At 38.4% G+C, this 22,031-nt stretch overlaps 2 protein-coding genes across 2 annotated transcripts; both read left to right on the top strand.

Annotated features, from left to right (window-relative positions):
• Positions 1 to 875: 875 nt before the first annotated feature.
• On the top strand, positions 876 to 5,281 carry lhx8a (LIM homeobox 8a). The gene is made up of 8 exons (XM_088311966.1): positions 876 to 1,232; positions 1,559 to 1,708; positions 1,995 to 2,116; positions 2,624 to 2,844; positions 3,030 to 3,133; positions 3,287 to 3,382; positions 4,451 to 4,628; positions 4,869 to 5,281. The coding sequence occupies exons 1-8, from the start codon at positions 1,167 to 1,169 to the stop codon at positions 4,943 to 4,945; spliced, it is 1,014 nt and encodes a 337-aa protein (XP_088168092.1). The 5' UTR covers positions 876 to 1,166; the 3' UTR covers positions 4,946 to 5,281.
• A 2,666-nt stretch (positions 5,282 to 7,947) lies between these two features.
• klhl20 (kelch-like family member 20) lies at positions 7,948 to 21,548 on the top strand. The gene is made up of 14 exons (XM_088311387.1): positions 7,948 to 8,099; positions 9,333 to 9,393; positions 10,937 to 11,194; positions 11,305 to 11,413; positions 11,538 to 11,744; positions 12,598 to 12,756; positions 12,851 to 12,945; positions 13,110 to 13,225; positions 13,756 to 13,939; positions 14,528 to 14,671; positions 14,755 to 14,888; positions 15,217 to 15,425; positions 15,743 to 15,849; positions 18,794 to 21,548. The coding sequence occupies exons 2-14, from the start codon at positions 9,371 to 9,373 to the stop codon at positions 18,876 to 18,878; spliced, it is 1,830 nt and encodes a 609-aa protein (XP_088167513.1). The 5' UTR covers positions 7,948 to 8,099; positions 9,333 to 9,370; the 3' UTR covers positions 18,879 to 21,548.
• Positions 21,549 to 22,031: the final 483 nt, after the last annotated feature.

Raw genomic sequence — 22,031 nt, 5'->3', positions numbered from 1 at the left:
TTTTTAAACTTATGTGTGGCTACTTTCGTAACTTGCAGATAAAGTCATCAGAGAATAATATTTTAATCCTTTGTTGTTCGTCAAATAATAATAGACCAGACGCGTGTGATGTTCATGATGCTGTCGCAGGCGGGGCCTACAGTATCTGAGTGGGAGGTGCCTTTTTTAAAAAATGGAGAAATAAAACACTCATTGCCGAAAGAAGTGGGTTGACAAGAAATAAGGACGTGGTAAAACTCCAAACTGAAGTTGGCTGATGCGATTGTGGGGGAAATGTTCAACTCGCTCTCCAACAGCGTGGTAAGTTGAGACATTACCATCTCGCGGGGTTGGACAACTGCATAAACTCGTATCGGATTTTCTTGGATATAATAATAATAATAATAATAATAATAATAATGAGTATTAAGATCAGAATGTCAAAAACCTAAAAATTGACGCATGGGTTTTAATTGTTGATTCAATTTGAGTATTATTTAATGATATAGAGTACATTTATTTATTTATTAGTTTATTTATTTTTAGCGCAGTGCCGTGACATTTGAGTTTATGTCTATTTTCAAAATATATTCGGGCATAAAAGATGCAAACAAGACGTCGTAATATGAGCGCAGTTTCAGTTTTTTTCCATGTTTTTTATGTTTACATTCTCGAATCTGTGCATTTATAAAACAACGTTAGTCGCCTTATACCAACCCATGTAACACGATCCTTCTTTTTTTTATTAAAGACAACATTGCCCATAAAAGGTTTATTGACATATCGTTTATTAAAACGAAGCCATTGGGGATGTCATGCGTGCCTCAGCAAACAATTTTAAAATCACGGTAATTATCAGCAGCCGCCTAATCAATTAAATACACCTGGGAGGCAAATTACTCAAAAACTGCGTCCAGCTGTGCACTGGTCGGCAGGACAGCGTTTCGAATGAGACGCCAACCCGAAATCTGTAATACAATTTATAGTGAATGTCTCATTCCTGTAATATGGAAGTGACTATAAGTACGGCGCATGTGTCAAATAAAAACTAGAATAATGTTGAAGATTAAAGTATTGTTTCGTGTAGGTTGTAATTTAATGAATTGGTTGTCATGGGAATCTGTACTTCGCTTCCTGATTTAGTCATAGTGAGCATCTGTCAGTCGGTCAGTATTTGAGGCAGAGGCATGTCGGAGACACAGCTGACTCCTACGGACACTTTTGTCCAAGCTGAAAATTATTTAGTCGACACTGTAAGTTTTTTTTCCTTACGTTAAACGGACAATATTTGGATTGTGTCGCCTAAACGTTCGGGTTTTGTGGGGTAAAACAGTGTAAAACGACCACGATTAACTGAGCGCGCACATCAAAGTGCCGCCGCCTGTGTCAAATACAATAAATGTCAACAGTCATTGTGCTAGCAAAGCAGGTATTGAATTGATTTAAAGCTTTTATTGTCGCGTTTTATACTCCTCTGATGTTCTAAACGCAAAACTTAAACTGCCAACTTGTTTGTTTCATAAAAAGTTAGTTTTTTAAATCAGTGTGTTGTATTATGTCCGACTGCGTCTCCTGACAGGGTTCTTCTGGCTCTGAAGACATTTTTGAGGATTCTTATTCTCCCTGCCCTTTGTCATCTTCCTCTTCGAACCCCGCTGTAACTTCTCGGCAGGAAAAAATCTTCTGCTCCTCTTGCTGCCAGGAGATAGTGGACAGATATCTCCTCAAGGTAAGTCCTCACCCAGCATTAATGGGCACTAAAGTACAGAAATGACATAATTACCCAGAGTATTAAGATGGTTCAAATAAATGTGTGAGACCCACTCATATGGTAGTTTACGGGAATTGACTTATTTGAACATTGCTTTCTGCAAACAAAAATCCAGTAATGTCATAATTTGGTCTGATCTCAGTTTGATACACACATGCCCCTTTAGCTCTCCTATATACAATGGCAGTGTTGGACATGAGGTTTGTATGGAAAAACCATATTTCTAATCTAGTTCTACCTTCAGGTGAACAATTTGTGCTGGCATGTCCGCTGCCTGTCATGCTGTGTATGCAAGACATCACTAGGGAGACATGCGAGCTGCTATATTAAAGAGCGGCAAGTTTTCTGCAAACTCGACTACTTCAGGTCAGTCTTCACGGGCTGTGTTGTGGGAGTTTGTCACACTAACATGAACACATTGTCCTTTTTTTACTGAGATTTCATCAAGGTAACTTTCAAAACTGTGATGTGAATTCTCCACCAGCTCCTTTAAATATCACCTTTTTTCCCGCAATTTGTAAGCCAAGAGACATTAGGGGCTCAGTGAATAAAAGGCATTCTGTTAATGTTGCAAATGGTCATCCTTGTCTTGAAATTAATCTTAGGTTTTAATTAAACCTGTTAAGTAGACTAAATATTGGTCCCATCCCAGTTGTTAACACAATATGTTTTGCACAGGACACAACCATGCAGAATATTAACATTTACATCTGAATACAGTAATGCACCTTTTTATTTTTTTTATATATTTATTTTATTCAAATTTAATCTCTGAATGACTAGTAGAAGGCACAGTGAAGCATGGGCATTAGATCCCTTATCAAGGGGACCTGGTACAGTCCTGATTCCACCCTTTTCTATATTGTTTATCAGGAAGTATGGCACCCGTTGTACACGTTGTGGCCGTAACATCCATATCAGTGACTGGGTACGGCAGGCAAGAGGCAACACCTTCCATGTGGCTTGTTTCTCCTGTGCCACCTGTAAACGTCAGCTGTCCACTGGGGAGGAATGCGGACTATTTGAGAACAGAGTATTCTGCCGACCCCACTATGATCTTTTGATGGAGAGTCTCAAACGCTCTAAAGAAAATGGTGAGCATATGAAAGGAACACAATCAAATGTAAATTGTGTTCATTGTTTTAGCTGAATATGTGCTGCATCTACTTCAGTGTTATTTAAAACATGGCATAAAAATGGCGGTAGGACAAGAAAACTACACAAAAATTGAGGCTAAAATTAAAAATCATAATATACATTGTGTGTGTTGTATCTGAAGATGAATCCCAAATAGATGAAGAGCAGGCAGCAAAAGATGGCTCCAGCACCATGTCCAGACCTGCTAAGAGGGCCAGGACCAGCTTTACTGTTGACCAGTTGCAGGTACTGTGTACTGTATTCAAATTTTAAGCCTTCCCCCAAACTGTTCATTTGAACTTAGTCATGTTTTGTACTTATTTACATTCATTGAAGATGTGGGTGTGAGGGACTTGTTCAGCACATTTGTGAGCCTCATGCCCTCAACTCTGTCTTCAGGTAATGCAAACTCAGTTTGCTCAAGACAACAACCCAGATGCTCAGACTCTCCAGAAACTGTCGGAGAGGACTGGACTCAGCCGCAGGGTGATTCAGGTGGGCCAAAACGATGACAAGTAGGGATGTAACCAATGTTTTTTTTTATTTTAATTTTTTTTATTCATCCCTTAATTAAAAAAATGTATATAAATGTGTTTATTTATTTCAAATTAGCAGTGCATGAACATAGCAGAGCTCTTGAAGTAATAAAATATAACTTTAAAAATTAAGTAAAGTAGTAAAATGATCACATTTTCACTCTTTGCCTCAAATGAATTCCATTTAAATGTTAAATATAAAACATTACATGGATGAAAACCACATATTACGAATTAAAGACTTGATTTCGACAATTATCAAAACTCATCATGCTTCTCTTTTGTTTTTTGTTTTTTTTTGTTTGTTTGTTTTTTTTACCATATATCAAACAAGACATTGTACACGATAAACACATTTTGAAAATATTTTTTTTATAAAAATACACGATCCTGTGAAAATAGACGTGAAAAACGGACTTGGGGTATTTGGTTGATTCATATAGAACTGACACAGTGCTGTCACACTGTGTTTCCTTGTATGTCCACTGGGTGGCACACGTAATTTGAAAATACAATTTCTCTAATGTGCTTATAATTACGTGCTATATTTGAAAGTAACTTCGCATATTGTTACTAGCAACACTTATAATATAAATATATACATATAAACACATAATTAAATCCAGAAAAAAAATTTTTTTTGGACTGGCGTAAATATATATGTTTTTTTTTTATCTTGCCTTTGGTAACATGTGCAATCGTGCTTCCAGTGCACACTGTGCGCATTGAAAGTGTCGGGACTTGATTGTGATTGGTTAATCAGGATCCAATCATTTGCCAGCAATGCTTGCATCATCCAAATCCAGCAGTTGATTGACTCAGTTTATTTAAAAAAAAAATGTGACCCGAATAATTATTTTTTGCCAACATTTTCATTTGTCTATTTATTATTTATTTTTTTTTAAATCGAGTTGATTTGTTGTTACAACCTGTTGGCAAGCCCCCTGTAATTTCAACACAGATCGCATGTTGCCTAACATAAGATAACATTTTATCTAAATTTCCTGGTGATTTCTCTCAACCACAGGTCTGGTTTCAGAACTGCAGAGCCCGTCAAAAGAAATGCATCCCCCTGAATTCTGCCTCTAAAACAATGACGTCACTTCCTACTGGTCAACTGACACCACCACTGATGAATGACTTGCAATACACAAATTATATAAACTCAGATGTACCGCTTCTCGCCACATTGACCTATATGGATGGTAAGAAACGTTTACTTAAGGCACATCTCAACCTAAATTCTCAAACAGAAAATTATTGAACCAGTTTATAGATTGGAATATTTGAACAAATGTCAGAGCTTCTTGGTGAAAGTGAAGTTGTTTTTTAAGCACTATGTGCAATTATATATGCATTTGATATTTTTGGCAAATTATGACAAAATGGATGCAAAATGTACTGGGTTTCATTAACCCATCTGTATGCATAATTTACATTTCCAGTACAAACTCCAGACCCACTTCTACTTCAGCCACTAGTATCCCATCCACTGACACAGCTGCCCGTCAGCCACGCTTAAGATGCCGTCTACCACGGGAAGGGCCAAGTTCACCATCCACCATCTGTTTTCTACACTGCTTAGCCTTATTTGGGTGGCAGGTGAGCCTATGTCAGCCTGGATTCGTGGCAATTATTGTAAAGTTCACTCTTCCGAATGTGTCCCCATGCACTTAAAACAAATCTTTCAGGCACACAGGGAAGTTAGGTGTATATTTGTTTAGTGGAATTTTATGTTACAAACGTATGTTATACATTTAATTTATTTGCAAAGAATGATGAAATAAAACAGCAAGATATTTGAGTTAAGATGAAATTTCAGTCTCCACTTGTATACTTAGAGTATGTAAAATGATGCCTGTTGTCTAGATTTCAGTCTCCACTTGTATACTTAGAGTATGTAAAATGATGCCTGTTGTCTAGTACCACAACAAAATTCACAGCCACTAGTTTAACTTCATATTAATACTGGATACAGTACTTAATTTCTTTTAGCCTCCTTTTCATCGACTGGTGAGTCAAATGTGCAAAGATTGTAAAACAAGATTGACTGATTGCTATCCTCAATTCTGCTTGCACTGTAATCTTGTATTTTCATTTGAATGCATTGCCGCAATGTCCAACAGCCAATATTCATTGTCATTATTGTGTAATGTGAATGCTGGAATACAGGAATTAATTGCACTTTTGTGGAACAACTGCAAGTATAAAATGGATGCTAATGTGAGGGATTAAAGATGGTAGCAGTATATGAGACTATTTTAAAATGTGTTTTTGCTGCTCTTATCTGACATTTCTTGATTGTTTGATGTTCATCCCTGTGGCTGCTTCCCAAAGTATTCCCTGTTAGCTTCTCGTGAATCTCTTGTGTTGTTGCCAACTATACGACTGTGTACAAATTCTGCATTGGCTTTATGTACTTTACCTTGATGAGATACGCAATTTCTACGCTGGAAACTTCATGGTGCTGCCGGAGTGATTATGAATACAATAATGGGCTTGGCCATGATAGTGATAACTGCTATGCTCTACATTGACTATTTCATCTGTACGTACAATACAGCAGTGCTTTTCTTATTACGCCTCCCCCTTAACAAGAAGAAAACAACTCGCCACCCACCCTCCGCAACAACTATATTTAATAGCATTTCCGTTGCAAAACAAACCTACACCGTAGAGTTAATACTTGCTACGCACAATAGGCAAAGAGAGCGCGACTGCCAACTACTGGAGTGGATGTGTAATTAAACTTTATTGTAGTACGCCAGAGGAAGAAAAACATGTTCCCTATGGTCTAGAGGTGGAGGAGCTCAGAGAGGTACGCTGGGGCGAGGTCATTTTAAAATTTGAAGACAAACAGAAATATCTTAACGCGAACTCTAAAGTGCATTACAGTGATCTAGCATAGATCTCACGAAGGCATGGATTATTGTTTCTAAATGCTGCAGGGAGAGATATAGCGCATATCACAACAGATGGAGCTGTAACAATATCATGAATTGTGTCCACCATTGGTTAGGTTTTGATTTTGCAGCAAATTTGTCCTGATGAGCTTTGCTTTCATTATATTGGTTACGTTTCTGACAACATAATGTAGGCGAATATTTAAGTAGCACAGCTAGCACTCAGATATAGATCTTCAAAGACAAAATTTAATTCTTACAATGACATGTACATGTAGCACTTTTTCCAGACTTATTGGGACAACTACATCCCATATACAGTATAATTTTGCAGTAGAGACAGAAAATGATGAGAAAACGTCGTGGAGAAATCAATGTATTCAAGTTAAAATGGCTTAGAGATTGGCAATGTAAAATGGCCGCAGATGGCTTCACTCCTCCCAATGGCAAGTAAGTGTCATATTAGTCCATAATCTAAAGAAGGGGGGAACATTTTTTATTTTTTTTTTAAACATTACGATGACAGTGATTTGCTCGCCTATCTATCATTATAAGTTCTGATTTAATGCAATAATACAAATAAATGACAAACAATTAGAATTGTTTTTTTTCTTCTTGTTTTTAAATTGTGGATTTTTGGGTGTCATGAAAAAGTGCAATAGTGCGAAAGTGCTTTTTTTTTTTAATCACCCTGTGTTGAGAGGTAACAAAAGACCACAACCAACTATTTTTATTCATTTTTTTGTGCATTTTTATTTTTTGCTTGACTGTTTTTTTGTCATTCAGAAAACGTTGCATATTTAGTTGGGTTGATGTTGTATTTAACGTTCTTTTGCATGATCGTGCACTTCTGTTATTCAAAATTAAATATTCCTGGTGTTTTTCGGTTGGGTGGACCCCCATGGTCACTCTTGCCTTGCGCAATGACCCCCATTCAAAGTAGGTAGCTGAAGAAATTTCCTTACCCATAACGCAATGTGTGACCCGGAGATCTGCAAGTGGACTATAAGACAAGGAAATTTTCAAGGCAAAAACAATAATCCGAAGAGGCCTTGGGTTTTCATGTTTTTTTTTTCCGTTTGCCAATGTCGGGTTAGATACAGTTGGTTTTTGGTTATGGTAACCTTCAGATCACGCTATTGCATCGATCACTTTCAGATGAGAAACAAACATTTCGTAGTTTAGTTTGATTGAACATTAATTGTTAGGTTGGCTCTTGACCTCCTTTAATGTAAACTAACCATGTTCAACTTTGTGCCATCCATCCATTATCTGAACCGCTTCTCCTCACAAGGGTGCTGGACACTATACCAGCAGTCTTCGGACAGTAGGCGGGGTACACCCTGAACTGGTTGCCAGCCAATCACTGGGCACACAAAGACAAGAACAACCCCACAAAACAAAGACGAACAACCATCCGTGCGAACGCTCACACCTAGGGACAATTAAGAGCTGTCTGAGTATCAAATGTTAAAACTGTTAATAAATACTACTTTTGGACAATCATCAACACGCATGACAAAAAGATTCGGGGGTGCACAAGTGACAAAAAAGGTTGGGAACCGAACCACCGATCTAGCGCGTTTAAAGCAATGACGTAATCTATCCCATCCTTTTATTTCGAAAACATCTCGACCGGAAGTGGTACTTGGCATTTGACATGCGCACATCAACGACGAAGAAACCCAGCGTCTTCAACCATTGAACTTGTAAACATTAGCGACCCAAGATGCTTATGTTTGTCTGCGTCTGATTTGGGCATGTAAATATAAGGTAACAGTCCTCTAAAACAAATACAATTTCTTTCAGTTAGACACACACAACTTTTGATAACAGCTCTGGTTGTTTCGTGTTGATTGATTACAATGTAGTTCATGTTAGCATGGAATTCTGATGATAGCAATTTTCGGCACTAGCCAAATGAATCATTTCTCTCCATGGAAAAAAATGACTCTTCTTGTACATACGTTAAATTATTCTTACACTACCTTTGTTTTTTTCTGTCGGTACTTCTTAAAAAAAACTCGTCATGGAAAATCGCCTGTGGCTCGTGTCACTGGCGTGCAAGTTAGTTTACTATTTGTTAGCAAAGCGGTCCAACTCTTTCTTTCATTTTTAATTTAACATCAAGTTATCAGTATATTACATTGTTTGGGAATTTGACTTGTCCTTAATTTTGACCTGAAAACAAAATGCCGATCTTAGAAACCTTTGCTAACTGATCTACTCCATGGGATGTGTCTAATTGCTGAAACTACAAACTGTTAACAGGAAACGACACGACTTGCCTCTTCTGACAGTTTTATTTATAGACAGTGTCGGTTATTTATAAAACGTACTATCTGCAAAATATGAGCATTCAACAAGTTCCAGCGTTTTGGGACGGATGACGGACAACCAGTTAACAGTTATTTGTAGTAGCCGGCGAGCCGACGACCATCTGGAGACTCCATGAGTTTGACATGAATAAAGTGGAATATTAGAAAAGCTACCTCACAGTCTAGATCAGCATTCGGTATGTGTTACCTTTATCAATTTTAACAATGATCTATTTCTTGTTTAAATTGGCAAAGGCCATACTTACTTTGTTACATTATATATTGCCATACAATGCAGTAGGCTCAGAAGGATGTACTGTCCATTTTGGGGATTTGACCCAAACAATGGGAGAAAAATGGGAACTTCATTGTTTGAACTGTTATCATGCATGTTGTCATATGAGTGGTCAGCTCGTGCAAGATCTCAGTTCTGCGAACATCAAATAATCGTACTTTTTTTTCCCATTAGGCCGTCTATTTTGTGTCATGGGGCTGTTTTTCAGCACGACCAACAGAAAAATTTTAGTTGAAGCAAATAAAGCAAATAAAATCCCTTTTTTGGCATGACATTTGTGATATTTTTGCTCTTTTTATACAGCTGTCTTTTGCTTCAGATTACCCAAACTTGGTTAAGAGGCAGGGGGAACACACACTCCTAAAGTCTGATATTGTTTTATTGTGTTTTCAGGCTTTTAAGTTGTGGTACCAAACACTGTTCTACCTTGCATGGACCCAAAGCTGATGCGCAGGTATGTCTGATTATTTGATAATCAATTAATCAGGGAGCATATTTTCAATTAATCAATAAATCAAATATAGAGAAACATTTTTCTTACTATCTATCCCTTTATTCAAATGCAGGACATTGTTTCAAATTAGTAGTGCAGAAAAGGCACATACATGAATTGATTATGGTTCAGTTATTGTAACATCTGCTAGAAAGTGCAACATGTTGGGCTTTGTTTTTCAAAATAAAATCAGATGTTTGCAAATGTCTTATTTTGATTGAGCAAATATAATTAGTCTGCTTTTATGGTGGACTACAGAAAGCTGAATGTTAATGTTGAAAGGCTGACATTCTGAGAAATCTCTAATTGAATAAATGTTAAATGATTGATCAATCATCAAAATAGTTGTTGATTGATAGACTAATTTTGCACCTTGAACTGGCACAATGGTCAAGCTTGATTTTTGCAACATATGCTGCGAAAAGGTTGATTGTGGGGGAGAGCACAGTAAATAGCTTCAAAACAACAAATTTAATATGACGAAGGAAATCAGAGCGGCAAGAGTCCAACAGCTGCTCACGCAGCACACAAGGTGCAATATCCATCTGTATGAGCGTGACAGTCAGAAGGCTAAACAAAAATCCCGACCTTACACACCTCTTAATATTAAATATGCTAATTTCTGTAGACCTTCATGAAAGCGTACTGATCATCTTGAGCTGCAGCGATTGATTGATATTAATTTTTGATAATCTCTCAATTGTTTACAGACATCGTTTAATTTAAAATCGCCCAAGTACTCTGAATTTCAGCCTCCAAACACAAAATATCAGATTTCTGTAGTCCTCCATGTTAGCAGATTAAATATATTTGTGTTGAATCAAAATAAAACATTTGAAAAATTAGCTTTTACCTTGGGCAAAAGAAAAGCTACATTTATACCCTTTTTTCTGACGTTACAAATCAATCCAGTAACCAAATCTTAATTTCTTTGTGCATTTTCTGTATGGTCAGTTTAAAATACCATCCTTTTTTTAAACAAAGGAATGGAAGTTAAAGCTTGTTTTTAATGTCTGATTAATCGTCAGATTAGTCGGGTTTTTACATTAATTAAAAAAATAGTTGGAAAAAGAAACACTGATTTATCGATCATTAAATCATTGAATCATTTTTTTTGTTGCAGCACTGAAATACAGTCAATCCACGTGATCGGTAACGACAGTGATCGGCAAATGTCATTCAATATTAAATTGCCTTGTTAACGCTTGAATTTTTTGTATATGGTGCGTTGGTTCTTTTAACAAATTTACACATACCTCTCATGATGAACATCTTCATGAAATAGGGCTTTAGTTCTTGTAAAAACTTAATGCTTTCTCAGGGTTTTGAATGTTTTGATTCCTCAACAAATGAACAGCCATTTTGATTATTTATATTTCTCTTCAACTTAACACTGCTATAAGGTGCTTGACAACTATATAGCAACATTTGCGCAAACATGCGAGGTTTCAGATAATGTGACACAGAATAAGAATAATTGACTGACCGTGTGGATCACCGCTAGGGCCACCAGCGCACGTCAAGACGCCACTGGAATGGACATCACCAGCCGCTGTACTCTGGGGGACCCTAACAAGCTTCCCGAAGGCGTCCCCCAGCCCGCACGCATGCCGTACGTCTCGGACAAACACCCGCGGCAGACCCTGGAGGTGATCAACCTGTTGAGGAAGCACCGTGAGCTCTGTGATGTGGTACTGGTGGTGGGTGCCAAGAAAATTTATGCCCATCGCGTCATCCTTTCTGCTTGCAGCCCCTACTTCAGGTAAAAGGGTGACTTAGTTAGAGACGTTAATGTTTATCTGTTAATTGACTGCTTCAATTCTGATGGTCAATTTGATACCACCTAAAATGTTTATTCCTTGCTCTTTTCAGGGCAATGTTTACTGGGGAGCTTGCTGAAAGTAGACAGACTGAAGTGGTTATTCGAGACATTGATGAGAGAGCAATGGAACTTTTGATCGACTTTGCCTACACTTCACAGGTAATAATGTTTGTATGACAACGTGTTTTTTGGTTATTGGCGTGGGAATGGCTTTCAGCCCCCACCCCCCCGTTCCCCCCCCAAAAATCATCCGTTAATTTAGATGTGCTGCCTCCCCTTGTAGGTGACGGTAGAGGAGGGGAATGTTCAGACTCTGCTTCCCGCGGCCTGTTTGCTCCAGCTTGCTGAGATCCAGGAGGCTTGCTGCGAGTTTCTCAAGAGGCAGCTGGATCCTTCTAACTGTCTGGGTATCAGGGCATTTGCAGACACTCATTCCTGTCGGGAGCTGCTTCGCATTGCCGACAAGTTCACTCAACACAATTTTCAAGAGGTGAGAATGTGCTCATAGTGACATTTTTCAGTTCCATACATTAACCTCCAATAACAAGAGACAACAATCTGAGACAACAATCAATGATTCATCAGTTATCAGCTGCGCATGAAAAATGTAGCTCTGTATTTAACATAGTACCTCTTTTAGCTACTTGTTCCACAATTAACAAAGGAGTTACTTTTGTGTTGTGCACGCTACTACTGTAGTCGGGGGGAAGAAAAAAAGTGGGCAGCGACATACAACGTACAGCCGCATGTTTAGCTGAACTCTGTCGCTTCAGACGGTGAGGCAATGAGCAATCAATCGCTAAAGATTGCGTGGTCATGGTCACCACATCACGTATTTTCTCCAAATTAGCATCCAATAAACAATATTAATGCAGATTAAGGTAGAATTATTGAATCTAATACTAAAGTGGTGTGTCCTAAATGCACATAAAAAATCATGCCCAATGGTATTGTGGGGTAGTTTTCAATCTTAAGAGAAATCCTTTTTTTGGGTGAATCATTGGCACTTATGTGATAGGTCTGTATATAAAAAATATGTCACAACTAACAACTGCCCCTGAAGAGCTCAGTACTGATTTAAATTTTTTTTTTAATTTTCATTCTATATTTACTAATAACAGTTTCATAATCATTTAGTTGCTACAATTGCTTATATTAATGTTGCAGTGGTTACCAATGTATCCAATGTTAGATAAATAGTCAATTGGGCTATTCATGTGCTAATGCTTCTTTTAAATGTTTACTGTGTACGTTGGAAACCTCCCAACTAAATAAAATGTTACCAATCTGGTTTATGAAAATGATCAAGATTTTCTTTGTGCTCTTTTTCATTGTCTCGTTAGGTTATGGAAAGTGAGGAGTTCATGCTGCTACCTGCCAACCAGTTAATTGATATAATTTCCAGCGATGAACTTAATGTGCGAAGTGAGGAGCAAGTTTTTAATGCGGTGATGGCCTGGGTGAAATACAGCATTCAGGAACGCAGACCACAACTACCCCAGGTTTGTTTCAGGTTTTAACAGTGCGTCAACTGCCTGTAGTTCTCTTCCAGTTTAGTTGAAAAATGGACACTCATTGGTTTTGGTTTTGTTTTAGGTTCTGCAACATGTCAGACTGCCACTCCTTAGCCCCAAGTTCCTGGTGGGCACTGTGGGATCAGACCCTCTCATCAAGAGTGATGAAGAGTGCAGGTACTCCAAATGATAGGTGGAACCTGTTTCTCATGTAGCATGCACGCAGGGCTTTTGCCTTTTGCCTCGCTCATATTTTTTTTTCCTTAACATGTGTCACCTTGTCAGTTCTGTTTTTATTTGGTGAGTATTGTGTGATGATAACCCTGTTCTGTGGCTGTTAGAGACCTGGTCGATGAGGCCAAGAACTACCTGCTACTGCCACAAGAAAGGCCACTGATGCAGGGCCCAAGAACCCGCCCAAGGAAACCCATACGGTGTGGTGAAGTGCTTTTTGCAGGTCAGTTTTTTTCAAGTGTTACAATAGAAAGACATAATTTTTGCCGTTTTTTTTCAGGTTGAATAACTGACAAATTCAAATAATAAATTTCAACCAAAGCAATGGCCATATTGTATAGTACTTACTGTAGGGCTGGAACCTTTTTTTCCGCATTTGTCCAAAAGGATGTGGAAAATCCATGTTTTATTTTTTTTTTAAGAACTTAATGACAGTCATCAATATTACCAGTCGGCTAATATTAAGTGTCGCTCCATGCCAAATTTGAAAGGAGGTATGTGGTTCTTTGGCCTGACGTGTACATGCAGTGCAGTGTGAGACGTGACTGATGATGTCTCCATTTTCGATATTAATATCTTATACCGTGTTAATATCTAGATATTGCACATTCATCGCCCAGCCCTAATATACTGTATGCCAATATTTTAGTTTTATCAATGTTCAAACTGCCTTGACATTCCGAGCGCTCCATAGTTTCAGGTCCTAGAATTCTCCCTGTTCTTCATCAGTCTTCATCTTTCATTTTCTTGTAGTTGGTGGTTGGTGCAGTGGGGATGCCATATCCAGTGTGGAACGTTACGATCCTCAAACCAATGAATGGCGGATGGTGGCATCAATGAGTAAACGGCGTTGTGGAGTGGGCGTCAGTGTCCTGGATGATTTGCTTTATGCTGTAGGAGGGCATGACGGCTCCTCCTATCTCAACTCTGTAGAAAGGTGTGTAAAAAAGCCGCTTTTAATTGTCTCCTTAGAGCAGTGATGCCCAAACATTACCAGAGTAGCCACTGTTAATAACTGGACTTGGCTCTGGTCTCGTCCTCTTCTGCTTTTGTACTGTTATGACTTTCCTGTTCTACATTTTCTATTTTTCTTTTTGCAAACTGAAGCATGATAGTTTCGTCAAGCTGTTTGCCGTTATGTTTTGTGACATCCACCTGTTGTAGCCATAGCCTGCTATGTGTGACAGTTTTAAAATTTCTTTCCATTGGTTGATAAAGCTATTTTCACTCATGATTCCAATATGTTTGATTATGTTTCATGTTTTAAATGTATCGTTTTTCTTGCTTTTCTCTTTTTAATTCAGTGATTATTTTGTGTAGCACTTGAGAGCTCGTCCTATGTTTTGAGAATTACCGTCCCCATAATTTCATGAGATAAAATCTAAATAATAACAATAATAATAATAACAAAACCAATAACCATTTTTTGGGGGAGGGAGTTACTGCAAGACATGATAGTTCTCACAGTGTAATAATGTAAATGCTTTGGTGGGCCAGATTAAACAATCTCTTCTGGTATTTCCAGATATGATCCGAAGACCAACCAGTGGAGCAGCGATGTGGCCCCAACAAGCACCTGTCGGACCAGTGTCGGTGTAGCTGTTCTTGGTGGTTATTTGTATGCTGTGGGAGGACAGGATGGTGTTTCCTGTCTCAACATTGTTGAAAGGTAACAAATAAAACCTCATTTTATTCCCCATTGAAATACTAATGAAAATAATGGATTTTTTTTTCAACCCACTTGCTGTGCAGATATGATCCAAAGGAGAACAAATGGACTCGTGTGGCCTCCATGAGCACCCGGCGACTGGGTGTCGCTGTGGCTGTTCTAGGAGGTTTTCTGTATGCTGTCGGAGGGTCTGATGGGACATCCCCATTAAATACAGGTTTTAAATGAATTTTTCCAACTGAAACTGTGTAGTTTTAAAAAATGTACCAACAGTAAATGATGTCTAGACTGTTAACCCCTTTGGAAATTATATATATATATATATATTTAAGATTTTAAACCAACTCACTCAACATATTTTAAGTATTATGCACGTCACTTTGTATGTTTTGTAAGGATTTTGGAACTCAAAGTATCAAAAATGCAGAATGGGGCTATTTGTTTAAAAAATATCACGATGATGCAATAAGAGTTGGGAACTGTGAGGAAAACAGATTGGAAAATGTTTTCACCCGTCGGTCTCCCTTTCTCGTTCTCCTCCTCAGTGGAGCGTTACAATCCTCAGGAGAACCGATGGCACACAGTATCCCCGATGGGTACCCGACGAAAGCACCTTGGCTGTGCAGTCTACCAAGACATGATTTATTCCGTTGGAGGCCGAGATGACACAACCGAGCTGAGCAGTGCGGAGCGTTACAATCCCAGGACCAACCAGTGGTCTCCTGTCGTCGCTATGACATCCAGGCGCAGTGGGGTATATATCGCAGTCATTGTTATTACAGTGGACCCCTGTTATTCGTGTGGCATAGTAACCAGGCTGGCCAGTGAAGAGCAAAAATCCACGCATAGCTAGACCATTGAAATCCATTGAAGAAAGTGGGGAAAAAAACACGGTCATGGTGGGAAATGGGGAATACAAATTTGTGTTTTAAATTATTGAATTTTTATGACAAATTGAAAAAAAATGTGTAAATATATGAATTGGCAGATTTTCAAATTATGGAGGGGTTCCACTGTACTTCAATCAGTAATTTTATGGTGGCGTATTGAATCTGACTTCTGCGTCTTTAGGTGGGCCTAGCTGTGGTCAATGGTCAATTAATGGCAGTAGGAGGATTTGATGGGACAACATATTTGAAAACTATAGAAGTTTATGACCCTGATGCCAATACTTGGAGGTAGGTTCCTCTTCCTGTGCAATGAATATTGATGGTTCAAACATTTCAGCTTTACAAACAGACTACCGTGCAAGTTTCTTTCGTTCAAATTTAATTTGCAATACTTCCACAAATGGGATTTTTAAGATGACCGACTTTAGTGTACGTTTTGCCAGACAGCACTGATGTTTGCGCCCCCAAATCCGATCCAATTTAGTATCTTTCTCAGTTGTTGCCTTTTGCAATATACAATTTTATTAAAAACAACAACAAAATTATACATGAAACGTCCCTCCTGTTGATATAAATTCCAACTTTTGCCAACTTCCAGTTTTGATGATAAATCTAATAGATTAACATGGATTTTGGAAGTGACAGAACAATTTTGAAAATTAATCTGCTGTATTTTCTGGACTAGAAGTCGCTCCGGAGTATACGTTGAACCAACCCAAAAATGCATAATGAGGTAGAAAAAAAACAGTAAGCTAAGTCGCACTGGAGTATAATTTGCATTTTTTTGCGGGTAATGTATTTTACAAAATACTAGATCAAAATCAGACATTTCATATTGGAAGCAAGTTATAACATAAATAAAAGAATAAAGAACAGGCTGAGTAGTTGTAAGATATGCTAACACATTAAAGGTTATTTAGCTACACGAAAAAAAAAAATGAACAGAAAAGGTGTCAAGTGTTCATGGTAATGTTTTTGGGGCATCGCTGTCCGTGCTCTGATTGAGAGGCAGTTGCGTTGCATGAAGCGGAAGCACTTAGAAGGTGCTCCTGCAAAGTCCTTTATATCCATCTCCTTGGACAGTATCTGAGCGTGGCGACGTAAGCCTCTCCAGCAGCACCTTGTTCAATCAGCCACGAGCAAACTCGTTCCTCTAGCTGTGGTCATCTGGCAGAAAGAGTAGCTTCTGCTTTTTGCCAGTCCCCAACAAATATCTCATTCACTTCAAACTTTCTCTCTGCTGATCAATTTCGATTTTCAGCAGTAAAGTTTACTACTTGCAGTTTTGTAGTCTGCAGAATCCGATTCTCTTGACGGCATTTGTGTTGTCGTTCTCAGTTGTCTATGTAAGCAGTAGGAGATATCGGTGCATAAGTCTAGAGTGCCCTCTCGTGGTTGTGTGTGATATGGCTTTATGTATAACTTGCTCCAGAGTGTAAATGTCAGGACCAGCCAACCTATGGAAAAAAAAATTGACTTATAGTCCGGAAAGTACGGACTTGAATAATATGATTTATTATGCAATTGTTTTATTCTAGGGCCTTTTCCCATGTATTTTTTCACAAACACAAGCAATACATTTATCTGTGTTACAATAAACAATGTAAGATTTATTATACATGAATGTTTTGGTTATATAGGATAGGCTTTGGTGAAATATAAATCCAAATAAACCATGCACTAATATGAAACAGTTTATCTACTTCAGTTAGCGTTGTTAACTTACAAAACAGTTTGACAAGTTTTTACTATGGCAACAATTTTACCAAGCAAGTGTGGCATAATCCTATAAATCAGTAAATCTATAATTAGATGACAACTATTATGCAAACAAATCTGTGGCTTTATGACTTCAACCATGCATGCTTATTGGAACAATGGGCAAACATTTAGACTGTACCTCTCAACCACTGAACTTATTTAAACACTATATAAATGTATAAAAAAAAAAACTAAAGCCTGCTGATGTTCAATATGAAGTAAGGTTTTTTTATGTTGTTGCCTTTGCAATTGCAGAGTTGCATTCTTACTACCTTGTAATCTCAATTTGAATGTTATTAATCATTCAGCCTAAATTGGACCTCAAGTTATATAGCACTACTTACTGTCCAATGCTTTGTAGTTTCAATGTAGCGATCACATATCATGCATCCTCACCACATCATTTTAGAAGTCACCCTTTCCAGTTTTGTTGGATACTGTAATACCCCGGTTATCGCGGTTAATGGGGACCGAGACCACCCGCGAAAACTGAAAATCCGCGAAGTAGCGGCGCCCCTTCAAAAATGCTTAAAAAAACCTAGACAGGTATACAGTATACCCCCCTGTATACAGTACACCATATAGAATACGGGTAGAGAGAGAGAGAGAGTGAAATTCATGTTATAACAAAAAAAAAACAAATTATTATTAAAACTTATTATTTTTTTATCCCCCAGCCATTATTTTTGTATTTATTTAATTACTTCTTTTTGTATTTATTTAATTACTTCAACTTTTACCTGCTGGTACGCCGTCCGGTGTGCCCTGTGAAATGAAAGGTGGCATTCTTCATTTATTTATTTATTCATTTATTCATTCATAACTGACAGCCTCGCGGGGCGCTCGTGCCCGGGCGGAAGAGGTGCTCCTCTTCGGCTTAATTGTCACGCACGCCGGACCTGCTCCCCCGAAGCGTGTCTCCGTTCGGTTGAAGTCGGTTTCATTTCGCCCCGCTCGTGCCCGGGCGGAAGGTGCTCCTCTTCGGCTTAACTGCCACGCACGCCGGCCGGAGCTCTGGTACGGTCCGAACCGCGCGAAACGTCGCCCCCGATCGTGCCCAGGGGAACGTGCTCTTCTTCGTCCACTCTCCTCTTCGCCCACGCTCTTCTTCGGCGCACGCCGGCCGTCTAACCGCTCCAGCGCCCCGTCGTGCCGCTCGGCGAAACTACAAGGCCCCCGCGGAGCGGAGCAAATGGAGAGCCCCGATCGTTCCCGGGCAAAAAAGTTTTTAATTTTTGAATATTTTTTAGACCGGCAAAGCACTGAACCCGCGAAAGGTGAACCGCGAAGTAGCGAGGTATTACAATATTACCATTGAAATGTTTATAAACTTTATACACGTAGTGTTTCTGTATACTCATTGGATACAATTTGTGAAAACGTGAAAATGACTCATTATTTTAAAATAACCTACATTGTATCTGTACCGCTCTCATCCCTGTTGTTTTAACTTGATTTGACCTCTTTACAGGTTGTATGGAGGAATGAATTACCGAAGACTAGGTGGTGGAGTGGGCGTCATTAAAATGACTCACTGTGAATCCCACATATGGTAACGCTACCCTCCCTCACAGACACACACAGCCTTTGAAGTGGATGCCACCGACACACATACCTCCATAAGAGACTGTTACCTATGTGAGGATGGGAGAAATGTTTGGGCGAATGGCATCGAAAGCAGAATGCATTTCCTACTTTTCACCCCTCCTTCAAGGTCATTAACTTTTAAAGGTGTTGTCTTCAGTGATTGAACGTCATCACCCATTGTGCACGGAGAGCACACATCTACCAAGCATCACTGAGCTTCCAGATTGGAGAAGCATTCATTAGGTCCCTCTCCGGTGACCTCATCTTGCGTTTACCCTCTTAAGATTCTAGCTCAAAAACTGATTTGCAAACATGTAGGGTGTTTAACTGAGGCGTGTGGGCAGTCATTGAATTTAAACCGTAGAATAAGTGAGGAGGATAAAAGATCACCAGAGGAGGGGGAAGCAAATACCGTACTGCATCCAGCAAATAAGCAATCAATTTGTTCCACCTTCTTTGAGGCAGATTACAACGAATGCTCACGCAATACACAATCTGCTGATGTTTCTACATAGCTTTTGGCTATAAGGCATCCCATTTAATAATCGTGTGTATTTTATACAACAGAAAGCGATCAAACTCAAATGGATACCTTGGGTGGCAAGGGGGTGGGGCAGTTTTACCATTCCGCCACTTGCCAACAGAGAACTGGGAAATAAGGAAATAAAGTAAGGAAGTCATATTCTGTTAAACAGGCTGCATATTGCGCATGTCTAACAATGTGCTTCATTACTTGAAGTGTTGCAAATGCTTGGTTTAGGGCTCTTCGTCACACAACTGCAATAAATAAATGTTTAGACTCCAAAATCACCAATTTCTGATGCTGGCTGATTCTTGGCTCTCGTTCGAAAACCTCTCAGTCTGCTTCAAGCTGACTCGCTTAATTTGGTTAGACAATATCCACTGTGTTGCATCCACATTGACTCAGCTGAAAGTCAGTTTTAGTTCGTTACTTTTAACCTTGAATCAAGATGCAAGAAAGCTTTTGTATTATTAAGTAGCTTTACTGGAGTGGTCGTAATAACGACTGGCATTGATTAAATGTAATAGAGACTTTTGGGATTTTACAGTACTGGCAAAAGTTCTGAAAGCCCACAAAAATATTGACTGTAAGATATTTGTGCACAAAGAGCGCACATTTACAACAATTTTTCATTTTAAAGAAAGTGACCCTTAGGTACTTAAAGTAAAGTTAATATATTGGTTATTAATCATTTTCATAAGCAGACTAATACAGTCAAAATCAACCACAAATTGAGATTGTGGTAGTAAAAGCTGCACCCAGTTAGCGGCTGTAACATAACGGTTTGGGTCAGAATGACTGGATATTTTTCAAAATAATTCCCCCCTTGAATAGTGCCAAGGACTTCTTAACTGGGTTGGTTACGCATGCAGGTAAACCTAATCTAATATGAATATCAGCTTTCATCCCCTCACTACACATGTTTTGGGTCACATTACTTCTGAAGATCATTGTGTGGAGCAATGTGGTGCAATAGTGCCACCCGCTGGACTCAGTGGAATAGTGCAGCTGTTCCTTTGTGATCACGGCTGCACTTTGCGAGTACTTGACCTTGTGTGAAAACTTTGGATACCACGGAATGTAATGCAGTGCAACTGGAAGTGTGATTTAGATTTTCCAATTTCTTTTCTTTCATCATGTTTGTTGATCTTTCCAAAACTAAAAAAAAAAAATCAAAAGTCACCAGTTGTTTTGGAAGCAGACATTTAGACTGTCTAAATAATCCATTAATGCTTCACACATTGACTGGCTTTCTATCCCATCATGTTCGGCTGTTTGTGCTCGTGTCTGGGTGTGTTAAATCAGTCACTTCAATCACAAAGCTCATAACGTTAAGTAAATGTTCAAGGCAGCTGAGCTCTGATTTCATCATTTCATGAAGGAACAGGTGCACTCCAGGATGAATGTTCAAGGAAAGTTACATTTTTCCTACGTCATGGTTTGCAATGTAGTTATTATGCAAGTCTTAATGTCTTACACATGCAGCATTCACAAAATGCAACTATTTCATGTATTTCTTTTTAACCAAAATGTATAGTCAAGCCCAATTTTACAAAACAAAGTGAAATCCTCTTGCTGAAGAAAGTTTTTCTTCTCAACTGCCTGATTAAGTTCTGCACTCAATTGTTACTTTTCACTGCCATTATGTAATTTACAACACAGCCCTTTTTTGTCAGTGCATTTCTGTGTTTTTTTTTTTTTTTAAATATTTTCCGATACAAATCTGATATTAACACTGAAGGAGTAGAGATGATCAAGAGGAATAACTTTCAACGATTTAAGTATATTCTTGCTACTTTTATTTAAATGTTTCTTTTTAAACAGATGTTAAGTCCATGTACTTTCCCCGACCTTAATTTGAGCATTTTCTTCCTGTTTTACACTTTATTTTATTTTTTTTTAAATAACTGACACAGAGCCTGGGCTTTTGGTACATAGTTCTAAACTAGCAAAGAATAATACGTTCTTGTAACGATCAATTGGAACTTGCTTGACTTGTCCTGTGTGTCCAATATGTGATCTAAACAGAATTCCTAACAGATCCATTTTTAAGCTACGGTCTGTGCATCGAAAATGTTCTCTATGAAAAGAATAAAATGTGTTTTGGTGGGAAAAAGTGCCTTTATTCTATCATATATTATATTAGTAGTAGTATATCCTTTTACAGGATTATTCACGTTTCTTTCTGGGGTTCCATTTTTGTGTTTTGCTTTTAAACTTGACATATTCACGTGGCTTCTACATTGTTAGAATGATCAGAATTCATTTTCTGAACTCCCACAAGCTTTGGTTATGTAGAGAATTGCAAAAATTCTGAAGGGGCATGATACAATGCAGTGAAAAAGTAGGTATTTGCCCTCTTCCTTGAATTTTGCATAGTTTCCAGACTTTTAGATCCTCAAACAAATGTGAAGAGCAGACTAAGGTACGAACCAAAGTTAACGAAAAATGCATGCACTGTTTAAATTGTGAAATTATGCTTGAGATGAAGTGATTTTTATAACTGACAATAATTCATCAAGTCATAAATCATTCACATCTACGTGGTAATATATTTTGGTCTACTCGCCCTTGCAGAATATCTTTAATTCAGAAACAC

This window comes from Idiotropiscis lumnitzeri, chromosome 12 (assembly GCF_059441095.1).
Source record: "Idiotropiscis lumnitzeri isolate Australia: NSW breed Sydney's pygmy pipehorse chromosome 12, RoL_Ilum_1.0, whole genome shotgun sequence".
In the NCBI taxonomy this organism is placed as follows: domain Eukaryota; kingdom Metazoa; phylum Chordata; class Actinopteri; order Syngnathiformes; family Syngnathidae; genus Idiotropiscis; species Idiotropiscis lumnitzeri.
The sequence above is the reverse complement of the archived record's forward strand: the minus strand, read 5'-3'. Positions and strand labels throughout refer to the sequence as shown.